Source organism: Herpailurus yagouaroundi, unplaced genomic scaffold, assembly GCF_014898765.1.
Source record: "Herpailurus yagouaroundi ecotype Mexico unplaced genomic scaffold, PumYag 183, whole genome shotgun sequence".
Lineage (NCBI taxonomy): Eukaryota > Metazoa > Chordata > Mammalia > Carnivora > Felidae > Herpailurus > Herpailurus yagouaroundi.
This window is the reverse complement of record NW_024412414.1, coordinates 10,558,524-10,573,121: the sequence shown is the minus strand read 5'-3', so window position 1 is coordinate 10,573,121 and position 14,598 is coordinate 10,558,524. Positions and strand designations below refer to the sequence as shown.

Here is a 14,598-nt window from a genome sequence, read left to right as displayed (position 1 = left end):
TTTCTTTCTTTCTTTCTTTCTTTCTTTCTTTCTTTCTTTCTTTCTTTTCCTTCCTTCCTTCCTGTCTCCCTTCCTTCCTGTCTCTCTTCCTTTCCTTTCCTTTCCTTTCCTTTCCTTTCCTTTCCTTTCCTCCCTCCTTTCTCTCTCTCTCTCTCTTTTCTTTTTTCTTTCTTTCTTTCCTTCCTTCCTTCCTTCCTTCCTCCCTTCCTTCCTTCCTTCCTTCTAAACTTTCTTTTGTAATTTTTCAGTCCATCTAGTCCACCCTTGCTCTGTTTACCGTGCCTGGCCAAACCTCCTGCAAGGGCTAATGTGCTGTCCATGCCTAGTCCTCTTAGGAGCTGAATGAATTGTGACCCCAGCTTCAATGCTTAGCTTGGAGACCAGCTGCGCCCTTGGGTTTTTCCCAGAGATGTTGGCCGACACTGCACCTGCAGTGTGATGGATTTGCCCTGGCCCAAAAGAGGAAGGAAAATGAGGGGGAATCAAAAGATCACTTGTGTACATCCTCTTCTTTGCACAGTAGTGCATTTGTACCACCCAAGTGTACCAGAGAATTTTTGAGACTTTATTAAGTAATAATGATAATAAATACAAGAAAGGAAAGAAAAAGAAAATAAAATAAAACTAGAGAAAGGACAATCAAACTTTTCTCTGGGAACCAGGAAAACTATAAATATTTAAAGTGGTCAGATTAGGAAATGCTGAATTAGGGATCAAGGGGTTTGGGTTTTATTTTGTTTCTCTGCCAATTAACTAGGTCATCTTGGATCACTTAGGGGACCTTTAAGGTTCTGCCTTCCTTTAAAAGTAGGTCTTCCAAAAGAAAGGAGTATAAAATGAATTTTTCTAAATGCCATCCTTTTTTTTAAACTGCTCAAGTTTTCTTCAGAGCAAAGATTCACACTGTAATATAGTGAATCTCTAATTATAGGCTTTCACATGTGGAGTATTTGCCAGTAATATTTTAAAGTTGATATTTAATCATCTACTTATCAAATACTCCTATTAGCTTAGCATTATAACTGATATGATGTCTATTATATTTATATGTATTTCAGAGGTTGCAAATTGGCCACAGGCCACAAAAGGCCTTGGAAAGCAGATGGTTTTTGTTTGGCCTGCATAGTTAACATTTTTGGATGCCTTTGGAGTGCAGGCACACTCCAGCTTTTTACATGACTGTGTTAGATTCAGTTGACTTCACCTACCTAGCCCCTGAAAGCACTGGAGTTTGAGAGCCTTGGCATAATCAAACTTGCTGCATCTCAGAAAATGGCTAGAAGGAATTTTCCATGACACCAGGAGAATGGGTTGGTAAGATGACTTCTTGAGGTGTTTCTTAGCCTGGGAAGCTGTGACTTCCTTTCCTCTCAACCTACTTACTGTAAGATAAATAAAATAGAACACAAAGTTACTAGACTCTTTCAAGGTCACCTAGGAAATTGGTGGTGAAGCCAAAATTAAGAATCTCTTCCCTGGTGTCCTCATTCTGTTGCTTGGCCCACTCAGACATGCTGCTGCACTGCTTGCTGATGAATAATGTGGGCTCTCAGGAACAGTTCCTTATGCAAAAGAGCTTCACCAAGCTCCATTATGTCCTTGCAAGGGGATAGACTTTATTGTTTCCTTAATGCATTATGGAGACTATTATAGCTCTTCCTCCCATAGGAACCCTCCATCTGTGATCACTAACACACACTACAGGGTGTTTTGCTTGGGATAATGTGTGAACAAGGAACATGATTTTGGGAAATGGTTGGAGAAAGAAATCTAAGATTCAGAAAGGGCCAGGGACCAGACAAAAGTCCAAGAAACTAATGTCTTTAAAAATAGTTCATGCAGGGATGCCTGGCTGGCTTAGTCAGTAGAGCACAGAGCTCTTGATCTCAGACTCATGTGTTCAAGCCCCATGCTGGGTGTAGAGATTACTTTTAAAAAATGATTAAAAAAATTAAAAATAGTCCATGCAGTTTCAATATTCAGAATGTATTTGCAATGCCTTATTTCCTTTCCAAGGAAGATGAAATATACCCTCCATAAAGAATTTGCTGTGATCATTCTGTCTCTCTTTCTCTCTCTCTCTCTCTCTCTCTCTCTCTCTCTCTCTCTCTCTCTCTTTCTTTCTCTCTCTTTCTCTCTGTCTCTGGCCAGGCTGTTTTCAGAACTCGTAGTTGCTGATGTTACAAAAGGTACCCTGTACTGATTTCAACTACCTACTCCTTTCTTTCATACTCAAACCCATTAAAAAGACTCAGATCCAATGAGACATCAAACCTGTAAATAGTAATGTGTAACATCTATCAGGCACTCGCTATGTGGCAGGCCCTCTGCCAAAAGCTTTACATTTAACTTGTCATTCTAATTCTCTCACCACCCTTGCAAAGTAGGTTTTATGATCTTCATTTTCTAAAAAAAAGTTAACTGAGACTCAGAAAGAAAGCTTCAATAACTTGCCCAAGGTCACAGAACTGAATTTGAAACCAGGTTTGTCTCCAGAAGCCACACTCTTAACTCAATTGCTAAACTCCTCTTTCAAAAAGCTAATGTAGCCTTTTGAGCCTAACAATCAGCCATGTGCACCTGAAGCAAAGTCATGCTGGCCTTCCACACAGGGAAATTACCTTTGGGAGGTCAATCCAGTGAATGGAGTCTACCTAGCTCTACCTTGCTCCCCTCCCCCCACAAGAGTGGCTACAGGGAGAATTTATAAGGAGACAATGTATTTTTTAACCAGAAGGAAAGCTTCATTGAACAAAAATCCCATTGTCCTATTATTAAGCCATGCCCAAAAGAAGATAAGCAAATTTGAATGCTGCATTAGCTCTGGATCTATTTGGGGACCAATAGAGCTAAAAAATGATTTCTTTAAACATTACATATACAGTGTGAATTTGACCACCAAAGAAAGCATACATAAATGCACATGTCCTAAGAGGGCATTTTCATTTTCTAGGGGATCAAAAATTAAGCTTTTTATTGCTGTGACTACTGTCTATAAAAGGATGTTAATTTCTAGGTTGGAGGTTTGTATTTCATAATTTGCTTGCTTCCATAGGGTTTTAATTTAGCACAGGGCCATATTTGGTCTCTGAATTTCTAACACTTAATTCCAATAATACTGGTTGGAAATATAACGGAAATGGTAAAAAGAAACAATGACTTTTTTCCAAACACCTGTCATGCCCAAAGGTCTTAAAGAGATTTGCTTATTCATTACCTCCCAATAGCCCTGCAGAGTGAGAATGAAATTTAATGGCAAACTTGATGAGGTTCCAGAGATTCAAATAAGTATCTGAGGGCTCACTTTGTGCTGGACTCTTTCCCAGGCTCTTTAGTTATCATAATTTTCATATATGAAGTATGTATAATTAGTCTTAATTTAGGCATAGAAAGTGAGACAGAATTCTCATAGTTGACACAGGGTAATACATCTAATAAGTGAATAAGTCAGAATCTGAATACAGATCACTGGATCCCCCAACACAATTATTTCTACAAACAGAGAGCTATCTGGGTTTTAATATAACCAGAATTAACTTAATCATCATGTTATTGTGATTGCTTCTTTCTTTCACCCAACTTTGTAAGAATTTAATGCATAAGGAACCAAACCCAAGTTATACTAAATACTGTGATTTTGTTAAACTGACATCCCATCTCATGATTGTATGGGAAAATAGGGATCAGTGTCAAATTCACTTGATGGTTATGACCATGCTCTCCATTTCCCTTGGAATTTTATATTCAGCGCAGAGTGTCCCAAACATATCTTATTGGAAAAAGAAGTATCAAATGTAATTATGTAATTGTTTGTTTGAAATGCATCCCTTGCCAATACTGGGCCTTTAAAACCATGGTTTCTCACTTAAGGAATTGTTTCTTTAAACTGCCAGACTTCTTTGTGGAACATCATTCTGGTAATTAGTAGGACATTTTCTTCTCACATTTGACCGACTTAGTCCAGTAAGCCCTAGAACAAAACAATTCCACTAAAAAAATCTATACTGGCCATTTTTCAATTTGTTGCAGAATTTAAGATAATTAATTGGTATATATGTGACAAAGTAGGCCTGAAGTATAATGGTTTTACATTTTTTTAATGATAAAAAATGACATTAAATTTGCCATCTTCCATTTTTAAGTATACAGTTCAGTAGTGCTAAATATATTCACATTGTTGTCTAGCAAAGTTCTCAAGCTTTTTCATTTTATAAAACTTAAATACCTAGTAAATACAAATACCCCCACTCCTTCCCACAACCCTCGGCAACCACATTCTACTTTTTGTTTCTATAATTTTGACTACTTTAGATACTTCATATGAGTGGAATCATGGTATTGGTCTTTTTGTGATGGACTTATTTCATCCAGGATACTGTCCTTGAAGTTCACCCAAATCATAGATGTGATAAAATTTCCTTCTTTTTTTAAGGTTGCATGATATTCCATTTTGTGTATATGTCACATTTTCTTTTTCCATATATCCACCAGTAGACATATGGATTGCTTCCATCTCTTTGCTATTGTGAACAGTGCTGCATTGAATGTTGGTGTGTGACTATCTCTTCAAGATCTTGCTTTGAATTCTTTTGGATATATACCCAGAAGTGGGGTTGTTGGATCATATGGTAATTATATTTTTAATTTATTGCAGAACAGCCATTCTACATTCTATAGTGGATGCATCATTTTACTTGTTATTTTCTGTTCTTTTAATGGTAGTCATCCTCATGGGTATGAAGTGATATATCACTGTAGTTTTGATTTGTATTTCTCTTATGATTAGTGATGTTAAGCATCTTTTCATGTCCTTATTGTCCAGTTGGATATCTTTGGAGAATTGTCTGTTGTTACAGAGTTATAGGAGTTCCTTATGTATTCTGGACATTAGTCCCTTATCAGATATATGATTTGCAGATATTTTCTCCTATTTTGTTGATTGCCTTTTCACTCTGTTGATTTTTTCCTATGATGTGCAGAAGTTTTTAAGTTTGATTTAGTCATATTTGCTATTTTTGCTTTTATTGCTTGTTTTTGGTGTTTAAGAAATCAGTGTTCTGAAGCTTTTCTCCTCTGTCTTTTCCTAGGCGTTTTCCAGTTTTAGGTCTCACATTTAGGTCTTTAATTCATTTTGAGTTAATTTTTGTATATGATGGAGGGTAAGGGTCCAACTTCATTCTTTTGCATGTGGATATCCAATAACAGTTGGCGAAAGTATCCTTACCTCATTGTGTAGGCTTGGCACAAAATTCCAAGGTCATTTGATCATGTCCAGGAGAATTTATTTCTGTGCTCTCTTCTATATGTCTGCTTTTATGCCAGTACCATGCCATCTTGATTACTGTTGACTTATTGTATGTTTTGAACTCATGAAGGATGAGGCCTCCAACTTTGTTCTTTTTCAGGACTGTTTTGGCTCTATTCAGGGTCTCATGAATTTCCATATGAATTTTAAGATTTTTTTTTTCTATTTCTGCTAAAACTGCTGTTGGGCTTTTGACACAGCTTACATTCAATCTGTAGATCACTTTAGGTAGGATAGACATATTAACAATATTAAGTCTTCCAATCCATGAACATGGGATATATATCTATTCATTTGTATGTTTTATTCTTTTATGCTCTGTAGTTTTCAGTGCACAAATCATCCCCTTGGTTAAATTTATTCCCAAGTGTTTTATTCTTTTTGATGCTATTGTAGGTTGGATTATTAATTTCCTTTCTGGATTGGTCATTAACAGTATACAAAAACACAACTGATTTTTATGTATTTATTTTGTGTCCTGCAACTTTGCTGAAATTGTTTATTATAACAGTTTAGGGGGGGTTTGTGACATCTTTAGGATTTTCTTCATGTGAAATCATACCATCTGCAGACAATTTTACTTCTTCATTTCCAATTTGGATGCTTTATTTTTTTTTTCTTGCTTAATTGTTTTGACTCAAACTTCCAATACTAAGTTGAATAGAAATGGTTAAAGTGGTCATCCTTACTTTGTTCTTGATCTTGGAGGAAAAGCTTATACTCTTTCAACATTGAATATGATTTTAGCTGTGGGCTTTTAATATATGTTTTTAGTATATTGAGGCAGTTTTCTTTCATTCCTAGTTTGTTGAGTGTTTTCACCATGAAAGGGTGTTGAATTTTGCCAAATGCATTTTCTGCCTCAACTGAGATGATCATGTGGGTTTTGTCATTCATTCTATTAATATGGTCTATTACTTTGAATTATTTTCATATATTGAACCATGCTTACATTCTGGGTATAAATCCAACTCAGTCATGGTGTATAAACCTTTTAATATACTGTTGAATTCAATCTGCTAGTATTGTTGACGAGTTTTGCATCAATATTCATCAGGGACATTGGTCTGTAGTTTTCTTCTCTTGTTGTGATAATGGATTTACTTTTAAACACCATTAGTGAATAATTCCTGAGACATGCCTTATGTTTTAAACATATAAAATGGTTTAAGCATTCTTTTAAGCTTTGTTCTCTGGCTAATGTCATGTTCAAAAATTAGGCTGGAAAATATGTTAAAAAGAATTCAGAATGGTACACAACTAGAAACATCTTAAAACACCTCCTTTTATGTCAAGGAAGTTTCATTCTCCATTCTCAAAGAAGCCAAATGCAGGTTTGGGGAAGGAAAAAGTCTTCCCTCTATGTTTGATATGGTATTTAACATTCTCAACTTGTGTGGTTTGTTTATTTATTTGTTTGTTTGTTTAAAGAGGTATGTGTATGTCAAATAGATTTGAGTACTGCAATGCAATTACTTCAAACCATATAATTTAAACTAAAATGGAGACATTACTTGTGACAATATTCGAAGTATAGCCCCATTAAAGATATTTTTCAGTAGCAACAGATGGTTTTGGGAGACTCACACAACTTCAGCACATATTTACTTTTAGCTATGTTTCCTTAAGTTCAGTCAAAACATAAATGTTAATTGAAATTCCATCTCAGAGTTATGAAAAGTAGATTTATTCTTTGGGTTTTCTATTTTGAATTAAGATTAAGCAATAACATGTGGCAGAAATTTACTTAACAGAAAACTTACTGTGGTCATTGTACCTCTTTTAGGATTACTCTGAATGGAAACAAAAAGAGGAATAAATTTCTGGAGGCAATGATATTTGGAAAATTATTGCTCTCTGAGGTATGTTTTTATTTTATGGATTTTCCTGATAAAAGTCAGAATCAGGTAATTTTATAATGTTGAAAAGTTTTGTACATATATAATATATGGTAAAGGAACCAGATTAGGGTGAGGGGAATGCCAGTGTTGCCTCTCCACATGGAAGAGAAAGTATCCAGCATCAGCATTATGCAACACATCCATTTCCTTCTCCTACCTCCAAATGCCAAATATGGATCAGGTGATTTTTTTTCTAAATACCATCTTGTTAGACCAGTAACTTGGTTTGCATATTTTCTAAAACAACAAGAAAAATATAGCACTTTGCTTTCTTTCTACTAAAATATGACAAATACAGAACTTTTAGGACTGGCTATTTGTATTAGTTTGCTTCTTGGTCAATCACAAAGAAAACTGTATTTTGCAAAGTTCAAAGATAATAGCACCAAATACAAATCGAAAGCTTGCTATGTGTTGGACACCAGGCTTCAAGTACATTATGTGCTGTATTTTATTGAATCCTTACAGTAATTTTAGGAGGCTAAAGAAAACACCAGCCACTAAAGTTCTTCAATACTTAAAGCTGAAGTTCAATATAGAAAAACAAATGTAAGGAAACATGTAACTGTACATTTAATATCTTAGTAAGTAACTGCCTAGTTTTGAGAAAGCAAGATAGACCACGGATCCTCAGTGGCTTTTTATACCTGATTGGAATCCAGAAAACTAGAACCATTAACTGCTAATATTATCTTTTATAAGCAGGTAAGCAATACATACTTGACCTCAGAAGACCTCATTCAAACCATTAGATTATGACAGAATAAGTCAAATGTCCCCAGCTTTCCTTCATTTACCTATTCTCCAACAACCACTAGTTAGCTAGAACTAGTATGGATAAGAGATATAGTAAGATGTCAATAAATATAATTAACTTCTGTGAACATTTAATATCTGTCAAACACTACACTAAGAGCTTTATATCAATTCCTTGAATTCTCTCAATAATCCTAATGACCAAACCCATTTTATATAAAGAAGCTGAGGCTTCAATGTATTAAAGAACATATCCCCTCCACTAAAAGAAACATATCCAGTATATCCATGCTTTATAACTCCTAAGTGGCTAGTGACATTCCCATGAGATTGGTGAAATTAAATGTGTAAATACATTTGTTTTTCATGAAGACCAGTGGTAATAGTGGGGTAAAGTCCTTTGACTATTTTATTCAGTCCAAGATTAGCTGTGACCATTAGAATATAAGAAAAACTGACATTTTCTTTTTTTTATGTTTATTTATTTTTGAGAGACAGAGAGAGAGACAGAGACAGAGTGTGAGTGAGGGAGGGGCAGAGAGGGAGGGAGACACAGATTCCAAAGCTGACTCCAGGCTCTGTGCTATTAGCACAGAGCCTGATGTGGGACTCAAACCCAAGAGGTGTGAAATCATAACCTGAGCTGAAGCTGGACACTTAACCAACTGAGCCACTCAGGTGCCCCTGATATTTTCTTTTTGTAGTTGAGTTAGATTAATTTTTTGCTGCATAAGAATAATTGAGCTAGAAAAGCATTGACTGAATAGGTCTTCAGAGTATACCATTTGGAAAAGAAAAACTTCTGAAAACAAATAAAAACAACTATTAAAATATAAAAAACTAAAAATGAACTTTGAGTGTTTTATAAACTGCCTTTCATGTTTTGCTTTTGACCTTTTGATTCTTCTTGGAGGCTTAAATAGGCAATTTCTCAAGTCAACTTTGTTTTTAAAGAAATGATATCTGTGTGTTTTTCTGAGTGTCCTTGGTGTGTGTGTGTGTGTGTGTGTGTGTGTGTGTGTGTGTATGTGTGTTTGAGGGTTTTACCCAATTAAATTGTAAAAGTGGTAACTAGTTTTAGTGTAAGAAGGAAAATATAGGAAAGTATACTGTAATTTAAAAGCTTGTGTAGTTATTTTGAACATTCTGTTAATAGATTTGTGATTATGCCTTTTTAGTAGACAAAAGAAAGGCTGTAATGTACCAAGTATATGGAAAAAACATAACATCTGTCCTAATCTAATTTTCAGGCACATCTCCAGACTTTGATTTGGCTGAAGTAACTTCTACCACAGAGCTGTGGGCATGCCTGGGATTGAGAAACACAGTTAAAAGACTCCCAGTTGCTTCTTGCCTTTTGAAAACTTCTGAAAACCATCCCTTCAGACCCCAGAATTGTACCCATCTCAACCAAGACTTTGCTTGAATGTTTACATTTTCTGCTTCCTATTCTACCTATCACTATTTAGCATTCACCTTTTGTTAAAATTTAGGAGTGTCAGGATTGAGCTTGCTCAGCAAGCCAGCATGGCTAGAATGAGCTTTGTGTTAGCAGCTTGCCAGTTGGTGCTGGGCTTGCTAATGACTTCATTAACTGGGTACTCCCTACAAAATAGTGAGTGTCCACAACTTTGCGTATGTGAAATTAGGCCCTGGTTCACCCCGCAATCCACATACAGAGAAGCCACCACTGTTGATTGCAATGATCTCCGCTTAACAAGGATTCCCAGCAACCTTTCTAGTGATACTCAAGTGCTTCTCTTACAGAGCAATAACATCGCAAAGACCGTGGATGAGCTCCAGCAGCTTTTCAACTTGACTGAGCTAGATTTCTCCCAAAACAACTTCACAAATATTAAGGAGGTCGGGCTAGCAAACCTGACCCAGCTCACTACTCTACATTTGGAGGAAAATCAGATTACGGAAATGACTGATTACTGTCTGCAGGACCTCAGCAACCTTCAAGAACTCTATATCAACCATAACCAGATTAGCACTATTTCTGCTAATGCTTTTTCAGGCTTAAAAAATCTTTTAAGGCTCCACTTGAACTCCAATAAATTGAAAATTATTGATAGCCGCTGGTTTGATTCAACACCCAACCTGGAAATTCTCATGATTGGGGAAAACCCTGTGATTGGAATTCTGGATATGAACTTTAAACCCCTCTCAAATTTGAGAAGCCTGGTTTTGGCAGGAATGTATCTCACTGATATTCCTGGAAATGCCTTGGTGGGCTTGGATAGCCTTGAAAGCCTGTCTTTTTATGATAACAAACTGGTCAAGGTCCCCCAACTTGCCCTGCAAAAGGTTCCAAATTTAAAATTCTTAGACCTCAACAAAAACCCCATCCACAAAATCCAAGAAGGGGACTTCAAAAATATGCTTCGGCTAAAAGAACTAGGAATCAACAATATGGGGGAACTTGTTTCTGTGGATCGCTATGCCCTTGATAACTTGCCTGAACTCACAAAGTTAGAAGCCACCAATAACCCCAAATTATCTTATATCCACCGCTTGGCTTTTCGAAGTGTTCCTGCCCTGGAAAGCTTGATGTTGAACAACAATGCCTTGAATGCTGTTTACCAAAAGACAGTAGAATCCCTTCCCAATCTTCGTGAGATCAGTATCCATAGCAACCCCCTGAGGTGTGACTGTGTCATCCACTGGATTAACTCCAACAAAACAAACATCCGCTTCATGGAGCCTTTGTCCATGTTCTGTGCCATGCCACCTGAATATAGAGGGCAGCAGGTAAAGGAAGTTTTAATCCAAGATTCAAGTGAACAGTGCCTCCCAATGATAGCTCATGACACATTCCCAAATCATTTAAACATGGATATTGGCACAACAGTTTTCCTAGATTGTCGGGCCATGGCTGAGCCAGAACCCGAAATTTATTGGGTCACTCCTCTTGGAAATAAGATAACTGTGGATACACTTTCAGATAAATACAAGCTAAGTAGCGAAGGTACTTTAGAAATATCTAACATACAAATTGAAGACTCAGGAAGATATACTTGTGTCGCCCAGAATGTTGAAGGGGCTGACACACGTGTAGTGACAATTAAGGTTAATGGAACCCTTCTGGATGGTACCCAGGTGCTGAAAATATATGTCAAGCAGACAGAATCTCATTCCATCTTAGTGTCCTGGAAAGTCAATTCCAATGTCATGACATCAAACTTAAAATGGTCATCTGCCACCATGAAGATTGACAATCCTCACATAACCTATACTGCCAGGGTCCCGGTAGATGTTCATGAGTACAACCTAACACATCTGCAGCCTTCTACAGATTATGAAGTGTGTCTCACAGTGTCTAATATTCATCAGCAGACTCAGAAGTCATGTGTGAATGTCACAACTAAAAATGCCGCCTTTGCACTGGACATTTCTGATCAAGAAACAAGTACAGCCCTTGCTGCAGTAATGGGGTCCATGTTTGCCGTCATTAGCCTTGCATCTATTGCTGTGTACATTGCCAAAAGGTTTAAGAGAAAAAACTACCACCACTCATTAAAAAAGTATATGCAAAAAACTTCTTCAATCCCACTAAATGAGCTGTACCCACCACTCATTAATCTCTGGGAAGGTGACAGTGAGAAAGACAAAGATGGTTCTGCAGACACCAAGCCAACCCAGGTTGACACATCCAGAAGCTATTACATGTGGTAACTCAGTGGATATTTTGCTTCTGGTAGTAAGGAGCACAAAGACGTTTTTGCTTTATTCTGCAAAAGTAACAAGTTGAAGACTTTTGTATTTTTGACTTTGCTAGTTTGTGGCAGAGTGGAGAGGACGGGTGGATATTTCAAATTTTTTTAGTATAGCGTATCGCAAGGGTTTGACACGGCTGGCAGCATCTCTAGGCTTCCAGTTTGTGTTTGGTTTTTATTCTTATCATTATTATGATTATTATTATATTATTATTATATTATTATTATTATTTTGTTTTAGTTGTTGTGCTAAACTCAATAATGCTGTTCTAACTACAATGCTCAATAAAATGATTAATGACAGGTTGGGGTTCCCTGTGCTTTTACCAATAGCATGACCCCTTCTGAAGCCATCAGTAGAAAGTACAAAGTCCTCCAAAAAGCTAACACAGTTGTGAAGCAGCATTGAACCTTTTGTAGCAATCTGGTCTACAGACTTTTTAACTCAAGAAGCTAAGGCTAGACTTGTTACCTTCGTTGAATGATGTTAGTTGACTGTACTGTAATGTTGTATCAACTGAATTGAATGTTTGCCTTTGAACAATGACTTTTCCTTTTTTGTAATAGTTAAAGAGGCTTAGAACAAGCTAACAGGCAATAGAAATATGTATATCAGATTTTTTATGTAACAATCTACATGTTAATTGTTACCTTATTCTTTTTATCTTTAGTAGACACTTTTAAAAGAAAAGACAATTTTGTTGTGTTTAACTCACCAACATGTGGTGTATAATGAAGACAGAACTATAATAAATTAGTTTTGTTCTGATTTTTTTAGAACACTTGCAATAATGTATCATTTATAGTTCTTGCTAGTGGCAGTGGTGATTATTTTTCACATCCCTAATACAAACAACCAAAATAAATCAAGTATAGTGTGATGCTTTTTAAAACTAGGCCCTAAAAGTTTTGAATTCTTTTTCTAAGGGAAGAAATATCTATTTTAGTGAAGATATTTTAATGAAAAGGATTTCTATATCTTGAATATTACTGATCAGAACTAATGGAGGGAAGCATTCTTATGAACAAAAAGGCATATTACTGTATCCCATACGTAACTAAACGTGATTTGAAAAACTAGAGATATACACATTGATGAAGTGATAGATATGTCACATTTTTTTCTGTAAGGGTTTTGTTAAAATCCAATTTTTTTTTTACTGTTTTCCATGCTCTCCATCAAAGTCTAAAATATGCAGCTATGCAGTATTTCAAAATGTATTACATGCTATTCCTTTTTTCATGGTTATCTATATGCTTAGACCCATATTAAAACCCATATATCCAGTGGAAAAATCTGCTGAGACAAGTAAATGATTACTAGAAAACAGAACAATTTCTGTACATTTGGCATTTTTCAGCCAACTAACACAGACAGTTTGGCAGAATTAAGTGTTTCTGGAAAACGTGTGTGTGAAATTTAGGACAGAAAAAGCTAGATTTAGGTAAAAGGTCAGTTCCACAAAGTGTGTGTGTTGGAGGCGGGGGCGGGGGGGGGGCGGGAATTGAAGGTATAGTTAGAGAAAGAAACCATTTGAGAATGCAGATTAATAATGCAGAGAAATAAAGAGAAGCTTCTCCAGATGGCACCTGCTTCCAGGACATGCCATCACACCAGGAATGATAAGATTGTAAAAAGGGACAGAGAGCCAGCAGGTGCCAGCTGAGCAAAAGCAAGAAGGGAACAGAAAAATACACGCAAGTGAAGCAAGCTGAAAGGATTTCTTTCTTTGTACCATTCCTTGTTTCATGAATCATTTAGAAAAAAAGATCATTTTTTCCCCATTTCTAAAGGGGGGGGGGATTTTTTCATATGCTGTAGCAAGTGAGCTGTAGCAGAAAAACGAGTGTCTGAGCTACAAGCATCTCTTCCCACGGCCTTTGCTTCTTGGTGAGAAAAATCTATGCCCACAGAACTGTAACTTGCCCTGGTCAGACTCTCCTGCCCCCCTGAGAACTCTACTGCTCTGGGTCCAGCAGCTTTCCAGATTCCTCTGCAGAGCTCATCGCTTACAGTTCTCAACAACCTCTGGTGCTATATGGCTTCAAAAATGCACTATATCCTCAAGTTCTCATTTACTCAGGACAAAATTCAGCACAAGGGCAGAACCAGGAGGTCCAGAAAGCTTCTACATTGTTGTTATTACCAAGTACACGTAGGAGACAGAAGTGAAGTTGCTGGGGATGCAACCAAAGTTGGGGAGTTTCCTGTTGGGGGAATCTTGTTTTCAAATATCTATAGAGAGTAGTACACCATCTAACAAATTTTCCGGTACTTCTGCAAACAATGAAGGGAAAGGCACTAGAGCATTAGGCCTAGAGCAGGGAGGAAAGAGGAGGCATAATTGGTCCTATAAAGCAATGATTTGAACCTGGCACGTAATCAGCACTCAAATATTAGTGGAATATATGAAGGAAAACAACCATCTCTCTACTCTGAATATATACCAAGCACCAGGGAATCCAAGTGTTTTGGTCAACTATGTTTTGCCAGGCCAGTTTGGGGGAAATAATCCCTTTTAACTTTTCCTCCTCCAATAAAATATTTTTGAGCTTATTTTTCCTTGTCTGTGCTAATTGGGTTGGTTGGTTTTCAGATGAGAAAAAGCAAAATGGCATGGTACTTTTTTCCCTAGCCAAGTATTTCTTCATTTGTGCTTAATTTAATTTGATAAGTTAGACAGCCGGTGAAATTAGGCATCCAAGTAGTTCCTAATTGATAATGGAGGTTATATCACCTCCAGTGAAGTGACTATTACAGGTCACTTTCTAATTTCATATTTTCCTTTTTGCTTCCTGTTGCCCTCAGGACATTTAATATATCTCTAACCTGATTTTACAAGGTTATTTTTGGAGTTTCTTAAAACAAACATTCTCAAATTTGCCTGTTTAATTAATGACAAATGGAACTGATGCC

The 14,598-nt window shown here is 36.6% G+C and overlaps 1 protein-coding gene across 6 annotated transcripts in view; it reads left to right on the top strand.

Moving 5' to 3' along the window:
* The window catches only part of LRRN1 (leucine rich repeat neuronal 1), a 37,850-nt gene extending 23,612 nt beyond the window's left edge, over nucleotides 1-14,238 (top strand). For 5 of the 6 annotated variants that reach the window (XM_040492119.1, XM_040492118.1, XM_040492116.1 and 2 more), the window contains 2 exons: nucleotides 7,092-7,167; nucleotides 9,213-14,238. In XM_040492119.1, the coding sequence (XP_040348053.1) occupies nucleotides 9,490-11,640 (2,151 nt within the window). In that variant the 5' untranslated portion in view covers nucleotides 7,092-7,167; nucleotides 9,213-9,489 and the 3' untranslated portion in view covers nucleotides 11,641-14,238. The remainder of the gene's footprint in view (nucleotides 1-7,091; nucleotides 7,168-9,212) is intronic. The other variant, XM_040492120.1, reaches the window with a different exon arrangement.
* Nucleotides 14,239-14,598: the final 360 nt, after the last annotated feature.